Source organism: Pieris napi, chromosome 17 (assembly GCF_905475465.1).
Source record: "Pieris napi chromosome 17, ilPieNapi1.2, whole genome shotgun sequence".
Taxonomy (NCBI): Eukaryota; Metazoa; Arthropoda; class Insecta; order Lepidoptera; family Pieridae; genus Pieris; species Pieris napi.
Genome location: NC_062250.1, coordinates 4,245,546 through 4,265,478, shown reverse-complemented (window position 1 = coordinate 4,265,478; position 19,933 = coordinate 4,245,546). Strand labels below are relative to the sequence as shown.

Here is a 19,933-nt window from a genome sequence, read left to right as displayed (position 1 = left end):
CCGAGATTTCTCTAAACGCTTACAGGTTAACTTCTAACAGGTTTATAGTGAAGACACATTATGTTAATATAGGTGGCACTATAGTCAAACACGAAGTTGTAGGATAGATATTTCATGTAAGGGAAATTAATTTGAATATAATTTCTTTTAAATATTGTATGCTCATCATGGGTTATATACATATTTAGTACACGAGAAGTAGAACAACGCGTTCTTCCGACCATTCAATGCGTTAAAGCGAAGAGGGAACGTTATCGTCCCCTCAACCCATTAGGGCCGGAGTCTCTCAAGGCCCGGTCCTCGCGCCCCTGTTCACGCTGTTTACCGACGACATCCCTAGAGCTCCCAATATGGAGCTAGCCCTCTATGACGATGACACCGCTGTCTACTTATACCACACACAAAGGCAGAGGTGTCATCGTGGACAGACTCTGACGTCAGCCTGACAATATGATCTGATTTTGCCCGAGTGATTTCTCATTTGAAAGACCTGGAGACTGAGTTATAAACTTTTTTAAGTTGACCGATAGTCGCATCACAAAATGTCTTCTCTTTAAAGCATTATCGACGCAAGGCCGGCTTAAAAGAGTGTTTTACTAAGACTTGCTACCTCGGCAACAACGTCAACAACGGCATTGGGATCGAGAGTAGGACGCAAAAAATACCGCATCCCATCCTAATCTGCTGACATGTAGTGCCACACATGGCCACAGTCCGCGAACCGAGGACATGTAGGGCGTGTGAACGGCACCGTGCTCCGGACCACGTAATGAGCCGATGAACCCAATAACGGGTCAACAGAGAATTGGTAGTTCTCCGGATGCGAAGTCAGCAGAAGGACCAACAAAGCGGGTTTATGCTAATTCACATCTGGTATTCTTATGATCGTAGGGACCATTTATGCCAAATCGTATGCCAATGCAAAGTAATTGTGAAAGAATCTGCCCGCGTGGTCGGTGTTCAGAGACCAGCCAACCGATATGGTGGGCGGTAAAATCGCCAAGTATCGTGATATCACGAGTTCAGCGGACGGAACCTTTTCGAGCAGGGAATTTATAGATGTGCTCGATGAGTAAGTCAGTTTCGTCGTTTCAGCCATGGGACCTATACATACACGCGTAGAATCACGGATGGTCATCGCAGGTAACGCGCAGCCAGCGGTTAGATAGGTCATTTTCTTCTGTAATGTTCCAAATTATAGTGTCCCAAAGTTTAATTCAATAATTATATCAGTCGCAGTTTTGTTGTATATAATGTATTAACTCAAAAATGCGCTACACATCTTGATATTGATTAGCTGGTTATTGATATTATTTAAAAAAAGATTTAAACAAATAATTAGATTTAAAAAAGAATTATTTAAACATTTTATATAATATCAACTATTTAGTATTTATATTAGATAATGTACTATGTTATTAATTCATTTAAAAAAGACTATAGTTACAAAATATAAACTAGATATAATATGTTCGAAAAGTCAGTGATAACTGACAACTGACATCTGAAAAGTGAGCTAACGCATGGGTAGTGGGTACTGCGCAGACGGCAGACTGCAGAGTTGAGAGTAGTCAGTGTGAGTTAACTCAAAGCGCGAGTTCCGAAGCGTGTGTTCCGACGAACTCCGAAGTCAATCGTACTAAATACTCAGGCGCAAACGCATCAAACGAACGAATCAACGCGTTTTTTTAAATTGTTATGATTTACATGAATTTAAATTACATAAACAGTAGTTATCTTCGTTTAGAAACTGTATGTTAAATAAACTAGTTGTTATTTAGTTTCACTCTAAGATGAGATGTAATGTTTTAAAAATATCAGCTAGGATTGATTTAAATTGAGATGCAGACCTTCCTGAAGACATAGCCAGCCTACATGAATCTAAGCATTAAGGTAATTAAAGTCATTCTATTTTAAACAATTATATTATTGAACCATCATCGTAGTGAATTGTATTATTAAATATACTTTTTTAGCAAGATCTTGAATATTTTCAAAGTAAATTTAAAAAAATACTTACCAATAAATAAAAACTAAATTTATATATTTCATGTGTTTATTATGTCTTTAATGTTCCTATAATTCAATTGCTATGCAATATTCCGGGTTCTACGTTAACAATTAGGTAGTTTATTAACGTTCTTATTTCCCGGTTCCTTTTTAGTCCCTAAAATTAACATACAGAATAGTATAAATTTACCTTCAATAAGAAGCTCTATTTAATTAAGATCAATTAATGTATTTTCCAATTATAATACGTGGAATTGTGTATTCTGGACTCAATAATACTATTTAACTGCTCATTCCAATAGTTGTGCCCTTATTTAAGGACGAAACCCTATTTTAATATCTATATCTGAGGTTGCAAAATTAATAGCTGTATGAATTATATTAAAATCGGATTGGGAATTAAATTGCAAGTTACTAAACTTGCTGTAATTACAATGACTGGTAGTATCACAGTATTCTAGTAACTTCATACTTATATGTTGAAAATCCAATTTAATAACTGACAATCTAGAGAGAGATTTAGCACTAATTGCCTCCCATTTTTCAAAAGCGAGTTTCTATACATAGAAACGTATAAAAATATTTGGTTGTCATAGTTCGCGCTGTCTCGACTTTCAGAGTAGACTGTGACTCTGAGACACCGTACAAAGCGAGAAGTATAACTTATCATAGTGTCATAACTTCAGCTTAGACTAGAAAGTGTACCTCAACAAACCTAAACTAATTGAAAACCAGTATTTTGTCTAGTTTGCACTACGTTATAGTTCCATAACGTAGTGCAAACTAGACTTAATCGATATATAATGCGAAAACGATCACGATGCATTTGTTAACTAATATTAAATTTAATAATACAATATTAGTATTGTTGTATTGTCCCTGAATGTTATAAGAAAAATAAATGTTTAAATTGAGTTTTTGTATTTGGTTTTCGTCACCCAAAACTCAGTTTTAACACGGAATACTACTTGATCGTTGAGTAAAACACCTACTGCAAGGCCTTCTTCATGGCTTACACAGTTTCATTTCTGAACTTCCACAGGTAATGCGAGGTGGAATATCAATATGCCTGCTCATCAGCACTCTTTCGCTCGCACCCGTGCTGGGTAGCAGAGCCTGCGAGCGTGGAAGAACCTGGTGGCATCGCGAGAATGGCGTCTGTATGCCATGCACTCGCTGCGACCCTCGCCGCCTCGCTGTCAAATATCCCTGTGAAGTACACAGGGACACTATATGCCAGCCTTTATACGAGGTCCGCATCTTTCCATTCAACACACCCCGGAAGGAGGACTCAAACGCGAGTGACACAAGTGATTACGAATATTATGATTACACGGATTACAGTGAAGTGACTGAGAGTGATGATATCGTGTGGGACGTACAGACGTCCACCTTGACCCTGGCTGTTAGTGGATGTGTAGTTTTCTTTGTGGTGGTGCTGACTCTCTCCTTCTACCATGCACGGCAGTGGCGTGCGCTCAAACAAGCTCTCAAGTCAGGTGAGAATGGCCAAAGAATTATTAAACTCAGTTGTTGTTTGAGAAAAAATTCTCTTCGAAATGCTTAAGTACCATAAAAACGTTTTATGCATTTCTTTTTAAAAGTATGAACTCATATAAACTTGCTTCAAACGAAAAAACATGATTCCTTCGTTTACTGATACGCGCGAAAATAAATTATTGGCCAAGATCCATATTTTGGCAGACTTATTTATCTGGAAAAGGCGCCAAGGAAAACTGTTAAGTTTCATCGCTGATCGCATTGTAATAAACAAATATACACTTTAATAATATATAAAGTACATAAATTTTTTTTCGGGGTTGCTATTTTAATCTAGCAATCGTTGAAAATCAAATTTACATTATTTACAATTTTCTTCACTAAAAACAATAACTAACCTTAAAATATAAAAACTAAAATATATTATTAAAAGGAGTCCCTTTAGGCAAGGTTCCGAAGATACTGGCAGCGTTCCCCCTTTGAATAGATAGACTAATTCTATGTCCGAGGTAGCTAGCTATTCGGTCTCCTGTGATGTCGACTAACCTTTTTGCTATTTCCTTAAAAAGTCTTAAAGCGATAGGATCCCACGGACCAAGGGTCTTAACACCGAATGGGACAAAATCTATTCGGAGCCTAGACCTCTGTATTTGTATGCTTTAGGTTTTTCAGTCGCATCACAATCCGCATCAGCTCTGTTGTTGGTTCCATGTAGATGGGAAGGAGGCCAGTGTGGCTGAACAGGTTGCATCCCATATAATATATATTACATACTACATATATATATTATATACATTTCAAAATATCTAAATATCACCTTCCCTGGTAAGACGTGAAAATTGTAACTATCACGTATCACATTCCGTATTTCGAAGTTTTTAAGCAAATGTTAATTGATTAAGAATTCTTTAAACAAAGAAAAAGTATTGTAATCCTAAAAAAGTATTTATTCAATTGAATTTAAGTTTAATGAGAACTACAGCATATAAATTTGATAAACATCATCCATCAGTTAAAAGTATCCTAATCTATAAATCCGTAAGGTAAATCTCGTAAGAACACGCGTACAGTTTATTTATTCAGGACAACGGTGATCAAGCGACCTCCATGTATTATTGTGGGTATGTGGGCGTACACGAGTATGTAGGTAACGTTGACGAAACTGCACGACGTCCCGTGAATGTTAAAGATAAACTATTAAATAATCTCGAGTGGGTCGGCAATCCTTCCTAAATTCTTTTAGTAGAATTTTGTCTGCGTGAGTCTAGAATATTAAATGCTACGTCTGCCTAGAGCATAGCTGAATGCGAATTTATTATTGAACTAGCGGAACTATTTGTTCTTTACTATTGTGGGACATTTTTTATTCTATCTTCAATAGTTTTCGCAGCGCATGCCATGAAAGATATTTTATAGGCATTTTTTACACCTTTGGTAACATTATTGTAGTTTTAGTAGGGATCCTATATTAATCCGTGATAATGTAGCGTTCAAATGGTGAATGAATTTTTAAAATCGGTCCAGTACTTTTTGAGCCAATTCTTTACAAACATACTTACATACAAATCTTTCCTCTTTATAATATTAAGTATAGATTAAGGGGTTCCTATACCTTTAGTTGATTTTATAAAAGTCCTCAAGTTAAAGTCAAATCTTGGAATTTACTATCTAAAATAGATAAAATTTTAAATAGTAATGAATATACAGCTAAACAGTTTTCAGACGATGTTTAGTTGGCTCCGTAACCAAGTGTAAACAATGTGTGTTTGTGAACATGTGCGCTACTAATTTTGACCTGCCCATCATAACAATAGGTAACGGCGGTTTTTGTGTGCATTTCATTATACCGAAATAGAATTGTGATGTTTGTGGTCGTTTCAGATTATACGGTTATGCATTATCACTGAAAATATTTTGATATACTGTAAATTTGAATACAAATTTGTTTCAATAACGTCTTTGTTCTATAGTAAAAAACATCACGTGAATGTCGAGATTATTCAATTTCTTGACATCACAGGTCTAGTCAGAAGATTAAAAAGGAATTAGTGTTAGTGCACGTTAGTCTTAAGTGCTAAACAGTGGTAAGTGTAAAAATAGAACACAAGACTTTTCCCCTTTAATAGGTAGAGACTGTAAGTGTTATTGGACACTTTCTTATGCCAAATATATTTATTAGTTGGTTAAAACTTATATTACATAATGTCTCAGTGAAGAGACAAATTGTTTTAAATTTTGTAAACGAAAGTTAAATCCGTGTATCCAAAATAAATGTATAATTATACAATACAGGCTATATGTATATAGAATCTGTAAATGAAAATGTAGGTAGATTGTCAAATGAAAGGTAAGAAACAAGTTTCAAAACATTCATTGATTCATTACCATCTTAAAATGCGAGTCACAACTCACAAATGCTCTACCCTAAAAGGCCGGTAACTGACCCATAGATCTTCTGATAATATGAATGTGTGTAGCCTGTGGTTGCCATTGTTACTTACAGAATCGTCCCTATTACATATATAAAAATACTGATTAAAATAACAATATATTATTGAATTAAAGACTGTGCCAAATGGAACAAGCTTAATTATATAAAAATATTTTTTACTAAGGTACATCCTTCTTTTTTTTTTTACATTATGGCAATAGTTTTGACTTTATGCCAGTTTCAAGTAAAAGGTTGGGAAACTACACGCGAGAAAAAATAAACAAAGATATCAAAAGGAAATACCTAAAGGGATAAGCTGGTTAAAAACAAAATATGTACACAAACATATTACATCTTAATATTATTATAGATTATGAAAGAAGATAATACATTATAATACAATAAAGGATAAAGCAAAAACATCCTTCTCTAGGTAACACAATTTGACAGAAAGAGATAAAAAACTTTTTCCTAGTATAGTGAACCGCGCCATTTCTATTCTCTATAACTTGACATATTCCGATTTTTATCTGTGGTAGCGCCGCGCCCGCCTTAGCGATTACATTTTGGCGCCAAAGATATTCGACGAAAATAACTCTCAATTTTTTACAAAGCTACGTCGAGACGAGACTTATTCGATCCAATATGCATTATACATAGACCTAACCTCAAGGCTCAAACTAGTAAGCTTAATCAAGAAGTATATGAAATTGCACATAAATAAATCTAAAAAAATAGATATACAATATTTTTTATAAAACAAATTATTTCTGAAAACTAATTAATAACCATAAATTACATTAAAACGTATTATAGGTTACATGTACTACAAACATTTCCTTTCCCAACAAATAGTAGTCTTTATTCTCTGTCTACTTCCCGAATCGCCACCAAAATGTTGTATCATATAAATATAATTGTTTAATTCGTTAATTTCAGATGTGCACGATTTATCAGCTAAGCTGAAATTGATGGAATCAGGCGGGGAAACACGGGCCGAGCCTATCGTTCCCAGTGACCACATCTACTGCAACATTCACATGGGCAAAGATGCTTTACTTGGTAAGTGTTTTCCTACTTTTTTCCTAATCATTTGAAGAAGCTGTAATGCCAATGAAATAGATAAACTAACACTTTATTAATATTTAGTTACGTGCCCACAAACTCGGCATTCATATGACCACAATATGAAATAAAGATAACAATAGACCAAGGCAAGTCAACAGAAATAGAAGAACTTATGTTTTGCTAGAAAAAAAGCAAAAGTAGGAAGAGGTTATATAGAACAAATTTTTACACGTAGAAACCTTAATAATCCAAACATACAGTATTTATTAGAACCTCTGCTCTCTTTAGTCGCGTTCTTCATTTCTAAAGGTTGTGTTGGTGTTGCATATCTCCATTACCCCCTGTCTTCGCCACGCCTTAGCGCCAGTGTGCCTATAGCATGTCGGTTCAGTGAGCAGGGGATCGTCCTCGGGGTCTCGTGCCTTACACTCTAATGGTCACCTTCTCTAAGCTTCTCCAAGTAATCGGGCCCTCTGCGTGCTATAACTTTGAAGAAAGACTCACTGAGAGTGGTCACTTGTAATTGTCTAAGAATTGACAAGTCGTCTTCGATGTCTAGGAAATCCTGGATCCGAATACCACATTTCAAGGATCTATCCTCCTCCTTTCGAAAGCTCGCACAGTTCAAGTTTCAGCGCCGTGTAATATTAACTCTAACCCCATAACCCGAAACGCTAACCACAAAGCTAATACATACACTACAGAACTTATAACGAGAATCTTTTTCGGACATCAGTTTCTTTTTTTTTCATGACTAGACGGGTCCCTCACAATACACTGACGCCGTAGAATTCAATAAATCTTTTAAATATTTTTTTTTTCTTTACAATTCACACCAATTGACCTAGTCCCATGCTAAGCTGGTGAAGCTTGTGTTATGGGTACTACGCAACGGATATACATACATATTATAGATAGATAGACATATAAATACATATTTAAACACCCAAGACCTAAGCACAACACCAAATGCTCATCACATCGATGTCTTGTCTCAGCCGGGGATCGAACCCGGGACCCATGGATTCGCAGTCAGGGTTACTAACCACTAGACCAATAAGCCATCATTATAAATACTTTTTATATAAAAATGTGGTCTAAATAAGTACATTCCGTTCTAAATAAAATATCACAAGAGAAAGTGCAATAACCTACACGTATAGCATTCCTAACGAACGATGAGGATACCAAAAAAGAAATCCTAAAAAGGAATGTTTATGTGTTACAGTCATAACTTTCTTTAAAGGCATACCTGGCTATACGTCTAGTCAGATGGACTTTTATACTTTACGGAGAAATATGATTTAATATAAAAAAAATCCTAAGATAATTTTGCTGTTAAACCAATAAATTAATTTTTTCGTGGATGTTTATTTTTGGAACCGAGTTCGAAATTGCTTGTGGAAATTAATTGTCTTATTATTTTTTAATAAATATACAACTACCCCAACAACTTATAGTCAATGCGATAGTTGTTTAATTAAATTTGATAGAAATTTCATAAATAAATAATATAAAAATTTTAAAATTAGACCTACGCACTAACTATACTAAATAAATATAGTAGAGTATTTATAATGTTCTTAACGTACATAGTAATAAATAATTATATAATAATATTAATGGATAATACTTTTAAATTTTTATTTCTCGCGTCGGCCTCAACTTAATTTTTTTTAATGAATTTAGTTCAAACCAATGTCTATAAGCCGCGGTGTTTTAGTAATAATAATAATAATGGATAATGTTTCTTTTTAATATTTCAATTTTATATTATTCGCTTCGGCCTCAGACAACTTATTATTTTTTTTAATGAATTTAGTTCAAACCAATGTCTATAAGCCGCGGTGTTTTAGTAATAATAATAATAATAATAATGGATAATATTTCTTTTTAATATTTCAATTTTAAATTACTGGCGTCGGCCTCAGAAAACTTAATTTTTTTAAATTAATTTAGTTCAAATCAATGTCTATAAGCCTCGGTGGTGGCATGCTAGTAAAAAAAATGCTTAAATAATGATATTTTATTTGGTCGGGTTCCTACCTCCTTCAAGCTTTGCTATTTAGAAAACCGAGTGATAAATGTGTCTTTAGTTTTGATAGGGGCTTATGTAAATTTGTTATAAATAGGAAAACAATTCTAAAACACATTTACTTAGGGTTATAACACGATAATGAGACAATTCAAAAATTTAGTTTTTCTATCAGGTACAGACACACAAAAACCACTAAAAGCAAACGTAATGGTCGTTAGTTGCACTTTTTGTTCGTAATTCCTAGGTCATTCAAGCCCATAACAGTTTTTATAGTTTCTGAAATCCTAAGCCTGATTTAAAAATGATTATAATTTCAAGAGTTCACGAAGACTTGCAGCCGTACTTTTAATCTATTGTACAATAAAGAAGTAGAGGCCAAATATTGTCACCGTACCACAGATTAGTACAGACATATATTATAATAATAAATCTAGCACATAGTAGCAGTGTTGTCCGCGTGCAACTCTCATGCGGTCGTAGGTTCGATCCCCGGCTATGCACCAATGGACTCTATATGTACGAACCTAATACTCGCCTGTACAGTGAAAAAACTTTCTATATAATAAAGTGATCAAAGAAGCAAGCAATCTGAGGCCAAGATATAGGGTTCTAGCGCCACTGGATTATTTTATTATTAGTAACCTCTTATTTTACATTTTACTAATTTAACACACACTAACATAATTTTCCTAGAATAATACTAGGTATATTATATTAACGTGAACTTTGAATTCACGACGGGGTAAACAAACTGAAAACTCAGCCATGTTAGTTCCAAGGAACATACATATTGGCCTATTTATTTCATATCCGTTCTAATTTAAGATGATTTATTGAACGATCCGATAACAGCTGATGAAGAACATTGTTGGGTAGTAGGTACTATAATATTAATTGTGGTGGCCATAATATAGATTCATTAATTTAACCCATAATACTTTTATCATATAGTTTTAGGCCATAATATATTTCAACTTAATATATATTAAGATGATACATGCAAGCTTTGAAACTAAAATGGCATGGCTGGACAAGACACCTGGAGGAAATTATTGGACCCCCCCCCCCCCCCCCTACGTAACGCGCCGTAACGTTTTTATGTACCCAAGTATAGTAAAACGTTTCGTGACCACCTAGTGACTCTTTTTATACCTAAAAGTTTCCATGTGTGGTGTAAAGTACTGGAATAACAATAACGCGGGATATGGAAATAAAAAAGGCTTTATTATTATTATTAATTTATATTCAAGGCATTTTAAGAAAGGCACGGAAGATAATTCAACTTAAGGGTCTGGAACCGGTCCAACAACTTCGTCCTACCTATTTTAAGACGTTTCTAGGACTTCAATCCTTGATATTGAACAAGTTTTGTAATTTAATAAGAAATAATTTAATAAGCAATACAGCGAGGAAATGCTGCCAGCATTAAAGGTACACTGCCACACGGACCAAACTTTTTATTTATTTCGTAATCATAAAGCTAACAAAATTATATATAAAAAAAAACAATTACATTAAAAATATACCCAAAAATAGAATACATAATACATATTTACCAAAAGGTTCAAACAAAAGGGAAAAAAAACAGTAAAACGTATTCAATACATTTAACTAAGTAATAAGTACCTAATTTGGCTGTAATGTGTGAGTTTATTATTAGTTTTATTATTATTATATATATAGGTTAGGAATAATATAAATACTGTACATGTGTATGTTGGAAATAAATTATAATTATTTAAGAAAGCGATATGAAATTTATCAGTATGTTACGGGACGTATAATTATGATTATGCGTTTAATATACACACTAGTTCGCTCCCGGCGTTATATGAGTAGAGTAGGCACGTGGGTTCATTTATTTATGCTTCACGACTTTGCGATATTCTTGATAAATGCTAGAATGCTAGAATTTTGTTTAGAATACAGTGTTTTATTACGACCACCCCGAAAGTGATTAGGATAATTTGTCATGTATTATCGTAAAAATTCTTGTTATTATCTGTATGACAGGTTAAGAGTTTTGTCAATTAGGTTTAAATAATTTTTAATAAGGCCACAGTTGACAGACAACTGCTGTTTTTGATAACTCTCAATGTGCTGAACTGTCAAATTTTGTAAAGCGCAATGTCTAAAAACTGTAGCAGTTTTTTAACTGACGCACAAATAATCGCGTCGAATTGTAAAATTTCTTCTTCGGGGATTTTTAGTTCACAAAAAAGGTCTAACATTGATAAGACTCTTCAACATTTAATCTCACTTGAGACATTTAACGTCGATAAAAAATTATCATTTACGACTTCGTCATTGTTACACTCCTGTCGACTTCGTAATAACTCTAAACTTCAATGGCGCATAAGACCTTTTTAATATTAAAATTTTTTCATAAAACACTAATCAATTTTCACCAGTAGGTACGGTTTTATCTAAAGTACTGTCTTTCTCTTTTCATCACGGCGTAAACACAATTTGTCAGATAGAGACGCAATAAATTTATAGTGCAATTAGATTTTTATACAAGTACAGTCTCGATACAGTTAATACTAATAGTAATTTGTAATGCAAGCATTGCCACCGAGCACTTCCGCTGTTGAGGTTTTCACTCGGCCCGCCGGGAAGACTCTTCCTGCTTGATTTTTGACCACTATAAAATATAAATATCGATCCTAAATTGGTTAGGTCGTTGAACTGTTAATTTATATAGATTCAGTGAATTCCCGCGTAAATAGACAGCATATAGAGGGACTTTATTGACAATAGTAATGTTCGAATTAGTATTAGTGGTTTTTACAAAAAATTTAAAAATATTTTCTATAAAAGATCGGAAAATATTAATTATAACTTTAAAATTGGGATAGTTTGATAAAGTGGGAATTTTAAAAAATAAGTTGGATTTTTTTTATTGTTTTCATTTAAGGTTTTAAGAACGTTTATGAATATCGTAGATATTATGATAAAGTATTAATATATTTATATTAATTACCTCCGCCGTTTTAAGGTATCATCGGCAAAGGCATTAATTTAAATTAGAATTTAAAAAAAATCAAAGAATTAGGTTTTTCGAAGAACCCAGTAGGAACAAATTTAGAGTCTAGACTTAGATCTAAGTATAACTGACACATATCATGTATTGTAAATGACATTCGACGATTTCTTAGTCTAATAATAATAAAATGCGAAGTTGTAACCCTAAATCATTACGATGTTGGTGTAATTCAGATTTCTTTTTCTATTACGTGGACTATATATCATCGTGTTTGTCACCATGGTAACGATATTTGTGCCATGGGAAAGAAAGCGGTACTATCTTTACCTAATTTATAAAATGGCCGCGCCATTTGTCTCTCTGTCACATACAATTCTATTCTTACAGTGAGATGTGCGTGCCTAAAATGCGTAACAAACAGTTTAATTTCTTTGTAATCCTTGTTTATTTATAGTCTGGGCAGAAATGTTCCATTTATATAAACCAGAATAAACAGAAATGCTATAGCAATGAACTCAGTGAAGTTACTATTTATTATTCAACAGAGAACATATATCGTGGGATAAGGTAGCTCTGAGAAGAATTATGAAAGATAGGAAAATTATTTTAACTTGAGTGCGATTTCTTAATAAAAGTAGAATTGTCCAATTTCTAATCTTTTATCAAATCAACTGTATAAATTCGTTGATTTCTTAGAAACAAACTTATTTTCGTAATTTTTAAACTTTAAGTATATAATTCTACTGTACGTGTATGTCACTGAACTCCTCTTAAACGGCTGGACCGATTTGAATTTTTTTGTATGCCTTTGGGTGGCGCCATGGATGGTTTAGATTCACAAATCAGCCCGGCAGATGGTACTTGAAAACTTTGTTTGATATCCTATTCGTTTGAAATGTCATGCAGCATATTATGTATAAAACTTTTGTGTCTGCATGGTCAAAAATAATATAGTTATTTTTTTATTAGCTTTAAAGTCATTTATTAATTTATTTTAATGTCATATACGTAAATATATGCCATAAAATAAATCATCAGCATACCACACATGCACACCTTCACATACTTACCCTCACTTTTACACCATCACACAACACAGCCAAATTAGGTACCACTTAGTTAAATGTATTGAATAATTTTTATTTGTTTGTTTCCTTTTGTAAATTTTTGAACCTTTTTGTAGTTAGATGTATTATGTATTCCATCTCTGGCTATAATTTATGTTAGCTGTAAGATTACGAAATAAATAAATATACTACATAGGTATATTATCTAACACATGCCTAGTGAATTAATAAACTACACTTTACGATAACAAAAACAGAACCAGCAGTTCCTATAATCGGTTTCACCTTTCAAATAATATTAGTATTACATATATACAAAACGGAAGTTTGGGATCTTGACACATTTAATTACTAAAAAAATTCAACAATTTATAAATATGGACGGATGTAGGTAAAAACGTGCGTCATAGCCGGCCCCATTTCTCTCAGGAAATGAGCCGAAAGCTTCCTTCAAGATGTTTGCGTAGTCAATAATAGACTACACTTCGTTTAATATCGATCTATCGAGAGTTAAGTCGTTATGTTTTAGATGGGAACTCCGAACTGTGTATTGTGAATAATATTGTTGATTTGTGAATAACATTGTTGAATTGTGAATAACATTGTTGATTTGTGAATAACATTGTTGATTTGTGAATAACATTGTTGATTTGTGAATAACATTGTTGATTTATGGGAATTTAGTTTCTGGGTTATCGTTTTTGTACTGAACGACAGATTTATGTGCTTTCGTATTAGCAAAATCGCTCAATGAATCTACTTGCATTCTTAAGTCAAAGATATTTGTTTCTGCATATTCTGTAGGACCGTACTGATTAATTCTTAAAGATAGTAGACCCAACCAAACTCCAGAGTATTTTTTCTCTTTTCGTCAATGAGGTTACGATGAAAAAGACAGATCAGTAGTTTTGTTAACACAGTTTAACTGGACCTATTTAGTTTTTGTAAATCAGTCTTGGTTGCTACTCAAATATTATCTACTATTGTTAGTGTGTTTTGTTTCTTCTGATTATAAACATTAAAGATTTATTTATTTAAAAACTTCGTCGTTTTTTTACGGAACGTCACGAAGATGTGCAGCGTTTTTGTAGAAAAAAGGGAGGGAGCGTTTGAGAGTGAGTAGAGCGAATTACCTTATAGAAATTTTATTTTTAAAATTATAATGTCGTAAAGAGAATTTATGAAACATTAGTATTCTATATTTTATGCAAAATAGTTTATTGAAATCTCAAATGATGAATTGTAAATAAAAATGCCAAGTGTTTTTATTATCGAAGAAATAAATTTAAAAAATTAAATTTATTATTTGTATTATTTTAGACACTTTTATTATTTTAATGACAATTAAATTCATGAAATTCCTAACATATCTTTCTTTTTCCCTCCCTCTATGTCTCGGAAATCTAAAGTTTTAGATTTGTATAAATATGAACAAGTCTTAAAAATTAGTTTGCCAAAGAAGTTTCACTTCTGACATGTGTACTTTGTACGCACGCACTTATTTAAAAATTTATAATTGACGCATTTTTCACCTATGCTCGTTGGTAAAAGCGTTTTAAATACATAATTAAGGCGCTTTATCCAAGTAGTTCCTTCAACTTTTGTATCTTCAAATATGGTTTCCATGACAACACGCTACTCAATGTCACGTCCCCATGTAATTGCTAATTCACTGGTGAATTTCCCTTCCTTTTGGGTCACGGAAGTGCTGCGATACGATCCTCTTAACATGCGAAACATACACAGTTTGTATGTGATTGTTATGGAATTATGTATTTGATAAAAAATAAATCAGTGGCGCTACAACCTATTTAGGTCTGGGCCTCAGATTTCTGAATCTGTTTCATGATCATTTTTAAATCTAATAGACAAGTAGGTGATCAGCCTCCAGTGCCTGTCGACTTTTTGGGTCTAAGACATGTCGGTTTCGTACGATGTTTTCCTTCACCGTTCGAGCGAGTTTTACACACACACTTAGACAGAAAGTCAAATGGTGCACATCCGGGGTTCGAATCTACGATCAAGAATAAATGCTGCCACTAGGCTCACTTCTCTCATTCTTGTTTTATTCATAAACACTGGTTTATGAATAAATTTAATACAATTTAGAAAAACGTATACAAAAAAAAAATGGTTCATTAGCTCGAAAGCATCTAAGTATAATTGTAAATTAATTAAACCGGCTTCGCAAGTAACTAACATACCAGACTAATCAAACATCTTTACCGATTGATACTGCGCAAACGTATAATTTAATTTTCTAAGCACGCGTTGCTACCTATACAGTATACATGCTACAATAATATTATGATAAAAATTAACACGTTCTATCCTACTTATGTTACTATAAAGGAGTATATTATACGTATAGGTATACTCCATATCTAAAGCTACAACTCAGTGAAGATTCCTTTAAGCAAAAACAGCTTTACCTTGGCCAAGAATTAACTAGTAAGATGCCTTCATGTACGCATAAATAAATGAATACATGCCAATTTAAAGAGAAAGACATAAATATATATGAACTGCATCTAATTTTACATTTACTGCCAGTTCTCAAATCAAGGACGTAGAACGGAAGAGAAGAACTGGCAATAAACTCTCTCTCCACTCTTTTTAATCGCCAAGTTTTTGTTTTACACAACGTTTGTTACAACCAGCAACCATTACACCATGTTCCACATGACATCTTAAGTAATTAATAATAATCTGCATAAATTGCATGCAAATAATTAATTACAATTAAATAATCAAAGTCTGGAAAAGGAGTCATTCTAGTCAATAAAGTTCAGTTTACATTTGAAAAATTAAATATTTATTATTATACTCTTACATTAAGTGTAACATAAATTCTATTATTATTCGAATGTTGTTTTTAAATTATGTCCAATGCCGTAGCATCTTCCGTGGGCAACTTCATTCTGTTAATTTTGTGTCACGGTGCGCGCGCATCGTAAAATTACACTCTCATCAATTTTTTAAAGAAGTATAACTTCAAAAAAATCTATGTAACCAATCTAAGCTGTCTTTTCTACTTTTGTAATGATTGGAAATTAAACGGGCTTTTATTATTATTCTTACCGACATATAAATATTTTACATATACCTATCCTCTTTAAATTTCTGCTAAACCGTTTTATCGACTTTATAACATTGCGCTATTGTGTTTAATACGTGTACACGACTAGGCCTCGTATTGAATACAAATGCATTAATCTCTAATTTCACACAACTTTTACCTGCGCCGGCTGGCTTTATAGACAGTAAATCACGATGGTCGTGGGTCATTGTAAGTGCGAGGTATCATTGATTGAGCAAGCGTCATGGGAGGTCGCTGCCCTAACAGAAATCGTATTATTATAGAATTATGTAATGCCTAATAATCATTTGCTTTGGTACAAGAAATAAGTATAGCAAAATGTAAGAATAATCATTGTTTATATATTATATTTTAATATACAAATTTACAACCTTTTCGTTCGCGGCATCTATGTCATGAATAAATGAACAATTTATTCTAGATTCCCAGTTATTTGCCTGAACTACAGTCTGCCCTAACAGAAAGAATTATGTAACGCTTATAATAATTTACTTGGGTTCATAGGAAATAAGTGTAGTAAGACATTTCTAAGAAAACTCATCTACTATATAAAAATAAGTCGGATTTTCCTTCCTGACGCTATAACTCCAGAACGCACGAACCGATTTCCACGGTTTTGCATTCGTTGGAAAGGTCTCGGAAAAATCAGGTTGAAAAATTTCAACAGAAAAGCGGGATCACCAAACGAAATGTTACATAAAACGAAGCCATATGGTGGCGAAACGGAGTTCGCCGAGTTTGCTAGTTGTTTATATAATATTAAAAATTGTCAACCTTTTTACTCGCGGCATCTACTCGTATATTACGAATAAAAATGAACAGCTTATTCTAGTTTCCCAGTTATTTGCCTGAACTCCAAACTAACTACAAACGTCAAACTAGAGATGTTGGCAGTTGATTAATTTCATGATCCAATTAAGGTTTTAAAAATGTAAATATCAATTGAATCGCAATTAATAGCTAGTTAGATCTAGGAGGAGCATATTCCCTGTTTAAGTAGACCTATTCCCAATTGCAAAATAAACTCGTCGTTTCAGCAACCTTGCCATGTTAATTATTTACTCTTATTATTTTCTTTTGCATTGTTATATTCTTATATAATTTATATATTCACATGTATCTTATGTATATTCTCGGACGCTTGGACCTATGTGACTTCTTCGATACAAAAAGTTCCCTCGGGAATGTGAGCTGCGATGTTGCGGGCTACTCGATTGTGAGGAAGTTTCATGGATCTGGTTAGCGCTGCGCCTCATAAGTTCTCATATGATTTTCACATGTGTACATCCATTTTCTAACATATTTTTATAAGTGATTGATTGTCCTTATTTTAACATATGATGTTTGAGAGCATACATAATAAACTAAATACGTAAAACAAATCATTTTAAAGCAACAAATAACTATTACATAACATTGCCTGCTTTGAACGTAGTTATCCAATTAGAAGCTATCCATTTCATTACGAGTAGTCTCATGTGGTTTGATGAATGGCCCTTGAAGATCGATCATAACATGAGAAATGTCTGCGTACAAAGCTCCCTTGGTGAAAGTTGTTATTTTAATTAATAATAATTCCGTAGATTGTATTATACTTATAAAATCTGTTAATATTAGACTTAAAATCATTTTTAAACAAAAAAGACCAGAAAGACTAAAGATTTGTGTTCTTTCTGACATTTAATAATCAATGACTGAAACGCAATATTTGTCAAAGTTTACACGACATATATACAACTGTTCATTTTCGTTCCACAAATTTCTAATAACGTACTTACATCCATTATTTTTTGATATGTACATAAATTTCAAATTCTACCCTTTTTTACTATATTGTATTTTTTTGCTGCATCATTGTTATTAGCATCTTAACAGATCACAAGCGATTGGACGAGACAAGGAATGATTTACTGCGCAAATCGTCTCAGTTCGTAAATAACTTTTAAATAGTCTCGCAAACCAGACGAATAGTGGGCAAACGAAGGTTAAATTATATACTGTTTGTTTAGATGTTTCCTGGAAATCCAGACTGAAATAGGCATTTCTCGCACGTTCCCGATACTCTTGCCAATATCACGATGTTTATAAACAACGCTGGTTAGCTTTTATAGCACGCGACTATATATATATATGTTGTTCGAAAAGTTGTTCACTTTCCCAATCACTAATGATTGGTACCTAGGAAACCATGGTTTCTTCCATCTATGTTTGCCATAGTCATTTTGTATGATGATTTGATATTTTAAAGAATAACGATAGTTTTTTACGCCGGTGTTCTTTGCCGATAAGTAGTGATGTCTGCCGATACAAATTTAATGACGTGGAATAAGTGATTTCTGTATCTTATATTCCATAATAAACATTTTATTTTTCATAACTATGACCCTGACATACATTCAGGATTTAAGGAAGAGCAAGCTACCACGCTTGAATCGTCTGTGTCATTGATTTTCTAGTTCTAGTCCAGTTCAATTTCTGCAAAAAAGTATCTTTTGGTTTGACGAAAATTTCTCCTAAAAAACACCCTCAGCAGTGTGTCGTTTCTTCTATATATTTAGACTTTAGAAAATTCTCGGGTAATAACATTTTATCTGAATTCTACATAGACGCTACTGTACAATGATATGCAGTGAGCAGCTGCGATCCATTTACAATTCCGTATGCAAGCACGCACGCCATAAATTCAAATGTGGCCACAAACCGCAATTAGCATTGACTCTGTGGAACTTTTTATATTGCGATCGTTGACGTAATGCAATTCTCAATGCATAATATTTTGTACCGACTTTACGAAGGCAGGTTCTGTATTCGACTCTTATGTCCAGATCTAAAACGTTACGAATCTAATTTAGGTAGGAATAGCTTTGCATATTTAAGATTTTGAGATCATATCTTCCAACACTTTTATACTAGACATATATTTATTGTTCTAAATACGAAAAATAACGTAAGTAATGTTTTGTTGTTTCAGGTCCACCTTCAGCTAAAGGCGGGAACGTGTACACTCAAGAAAAACACTGAATTACCACCGAATCGACAAAATCCGTTTGCAAGTACAAAGTCTGAAAACCTCGCACGACATTGGAATTGTTAATATTTATAAACCTACTGTTTAGTATAGTATTATATAGTTAGTTCATTAAACACTTATAATACATTTGTGTTTCTTTTACATAAGGTAATTCTTTTCACAGTTATAGTTTAATTTAAGCTAAATGCATATTGAATGTATTTAAAATCATTTTAGGCGATTGCCCCTATCATTGTATTTAAGTACGTTAGCAATTCTGTGGACCAATAACTAAAATAATGTACGAAGTAAAACACAAGCAAAAAACACTAATACATATCATACAAAATGAAAACAGAGCTAATTGGTTTCTTTAATTATCTATTAATAAATATAGGTGGCGGGTACTGAAGCATTTTTTTTTGCAAAGTGCAAAGTGCAAAGGTAACTTTGGGGATCTACGTTATTAACTTCACTTAGTAGAAAAAAAAGCTATGTAGTGGTAACGGGGTTCCTAAATTGATGAATAGGAAGGCTTCATTGAGGCACTATGAAATTATTGTTTAGGCAGTAAATTTTTGTGTTACTTTGAAAAATATTTTGCTTTATTTTACCGTACAGCCGGTAGCACTGTGCTAAAGAATTTTGCATATGCGGTTTCCTCGTGTCTAACATCGCAATTTGCACAGCCGAGATCAGTAGCCCGGAACGTGTGACGCCCAT

General features: G+C 33.2%; 1 protein-coding gene across 1 annotated transcript; it reads left to right on the top strand.

Moving 5' to 3' along the window:
• The first annotated feature begins 1,566 nt into the window (after positions 1-1,566).
• LOC125057986 (tumor necrosis factor receptor superfamily member wengen) lies at positions 1,567-19,355 on the top strand. Its single transcript, XM_047661966.1, has 4 exons — positions 1,567-1,893; positions 3,053-3,509; positions 6,881-7,003; positions 19,172-19,355. Exons 1-4 carry the CDS (start codon positions 1,876-1,878, stop codon positions 19,219-19,221), a joined length of 648 nt encoding a protein of 215 aa, XP_047517922.1. The 5' UTR covers positions 1,567-1,875; the 3' UTR covers positions 19,222-19,355.
• Positions 19,356-19,933: the final 578 nt, after the last annotated feature.

Excerpts from the sequence above, each read along its gene's own strand:
- LOC125057986 (XM_047661966.1), top strand. Across the intron at positions 3,510-6,880 it reads CAAACAAGCTCTCAAGTCAG|ATGTGCACGATTTATCAGCT; the intron begins GTGAGAATGGCC and ends CGTTAATTTCAG. Across the intron at positions 7,004-19,171 it reads GGGCAAAGATGCTTTACTTG|GTCCACCTTCAGCTAAAGGC; the intron begins GTAAGTGTTTTC and ends TTGTTGTTTCAG.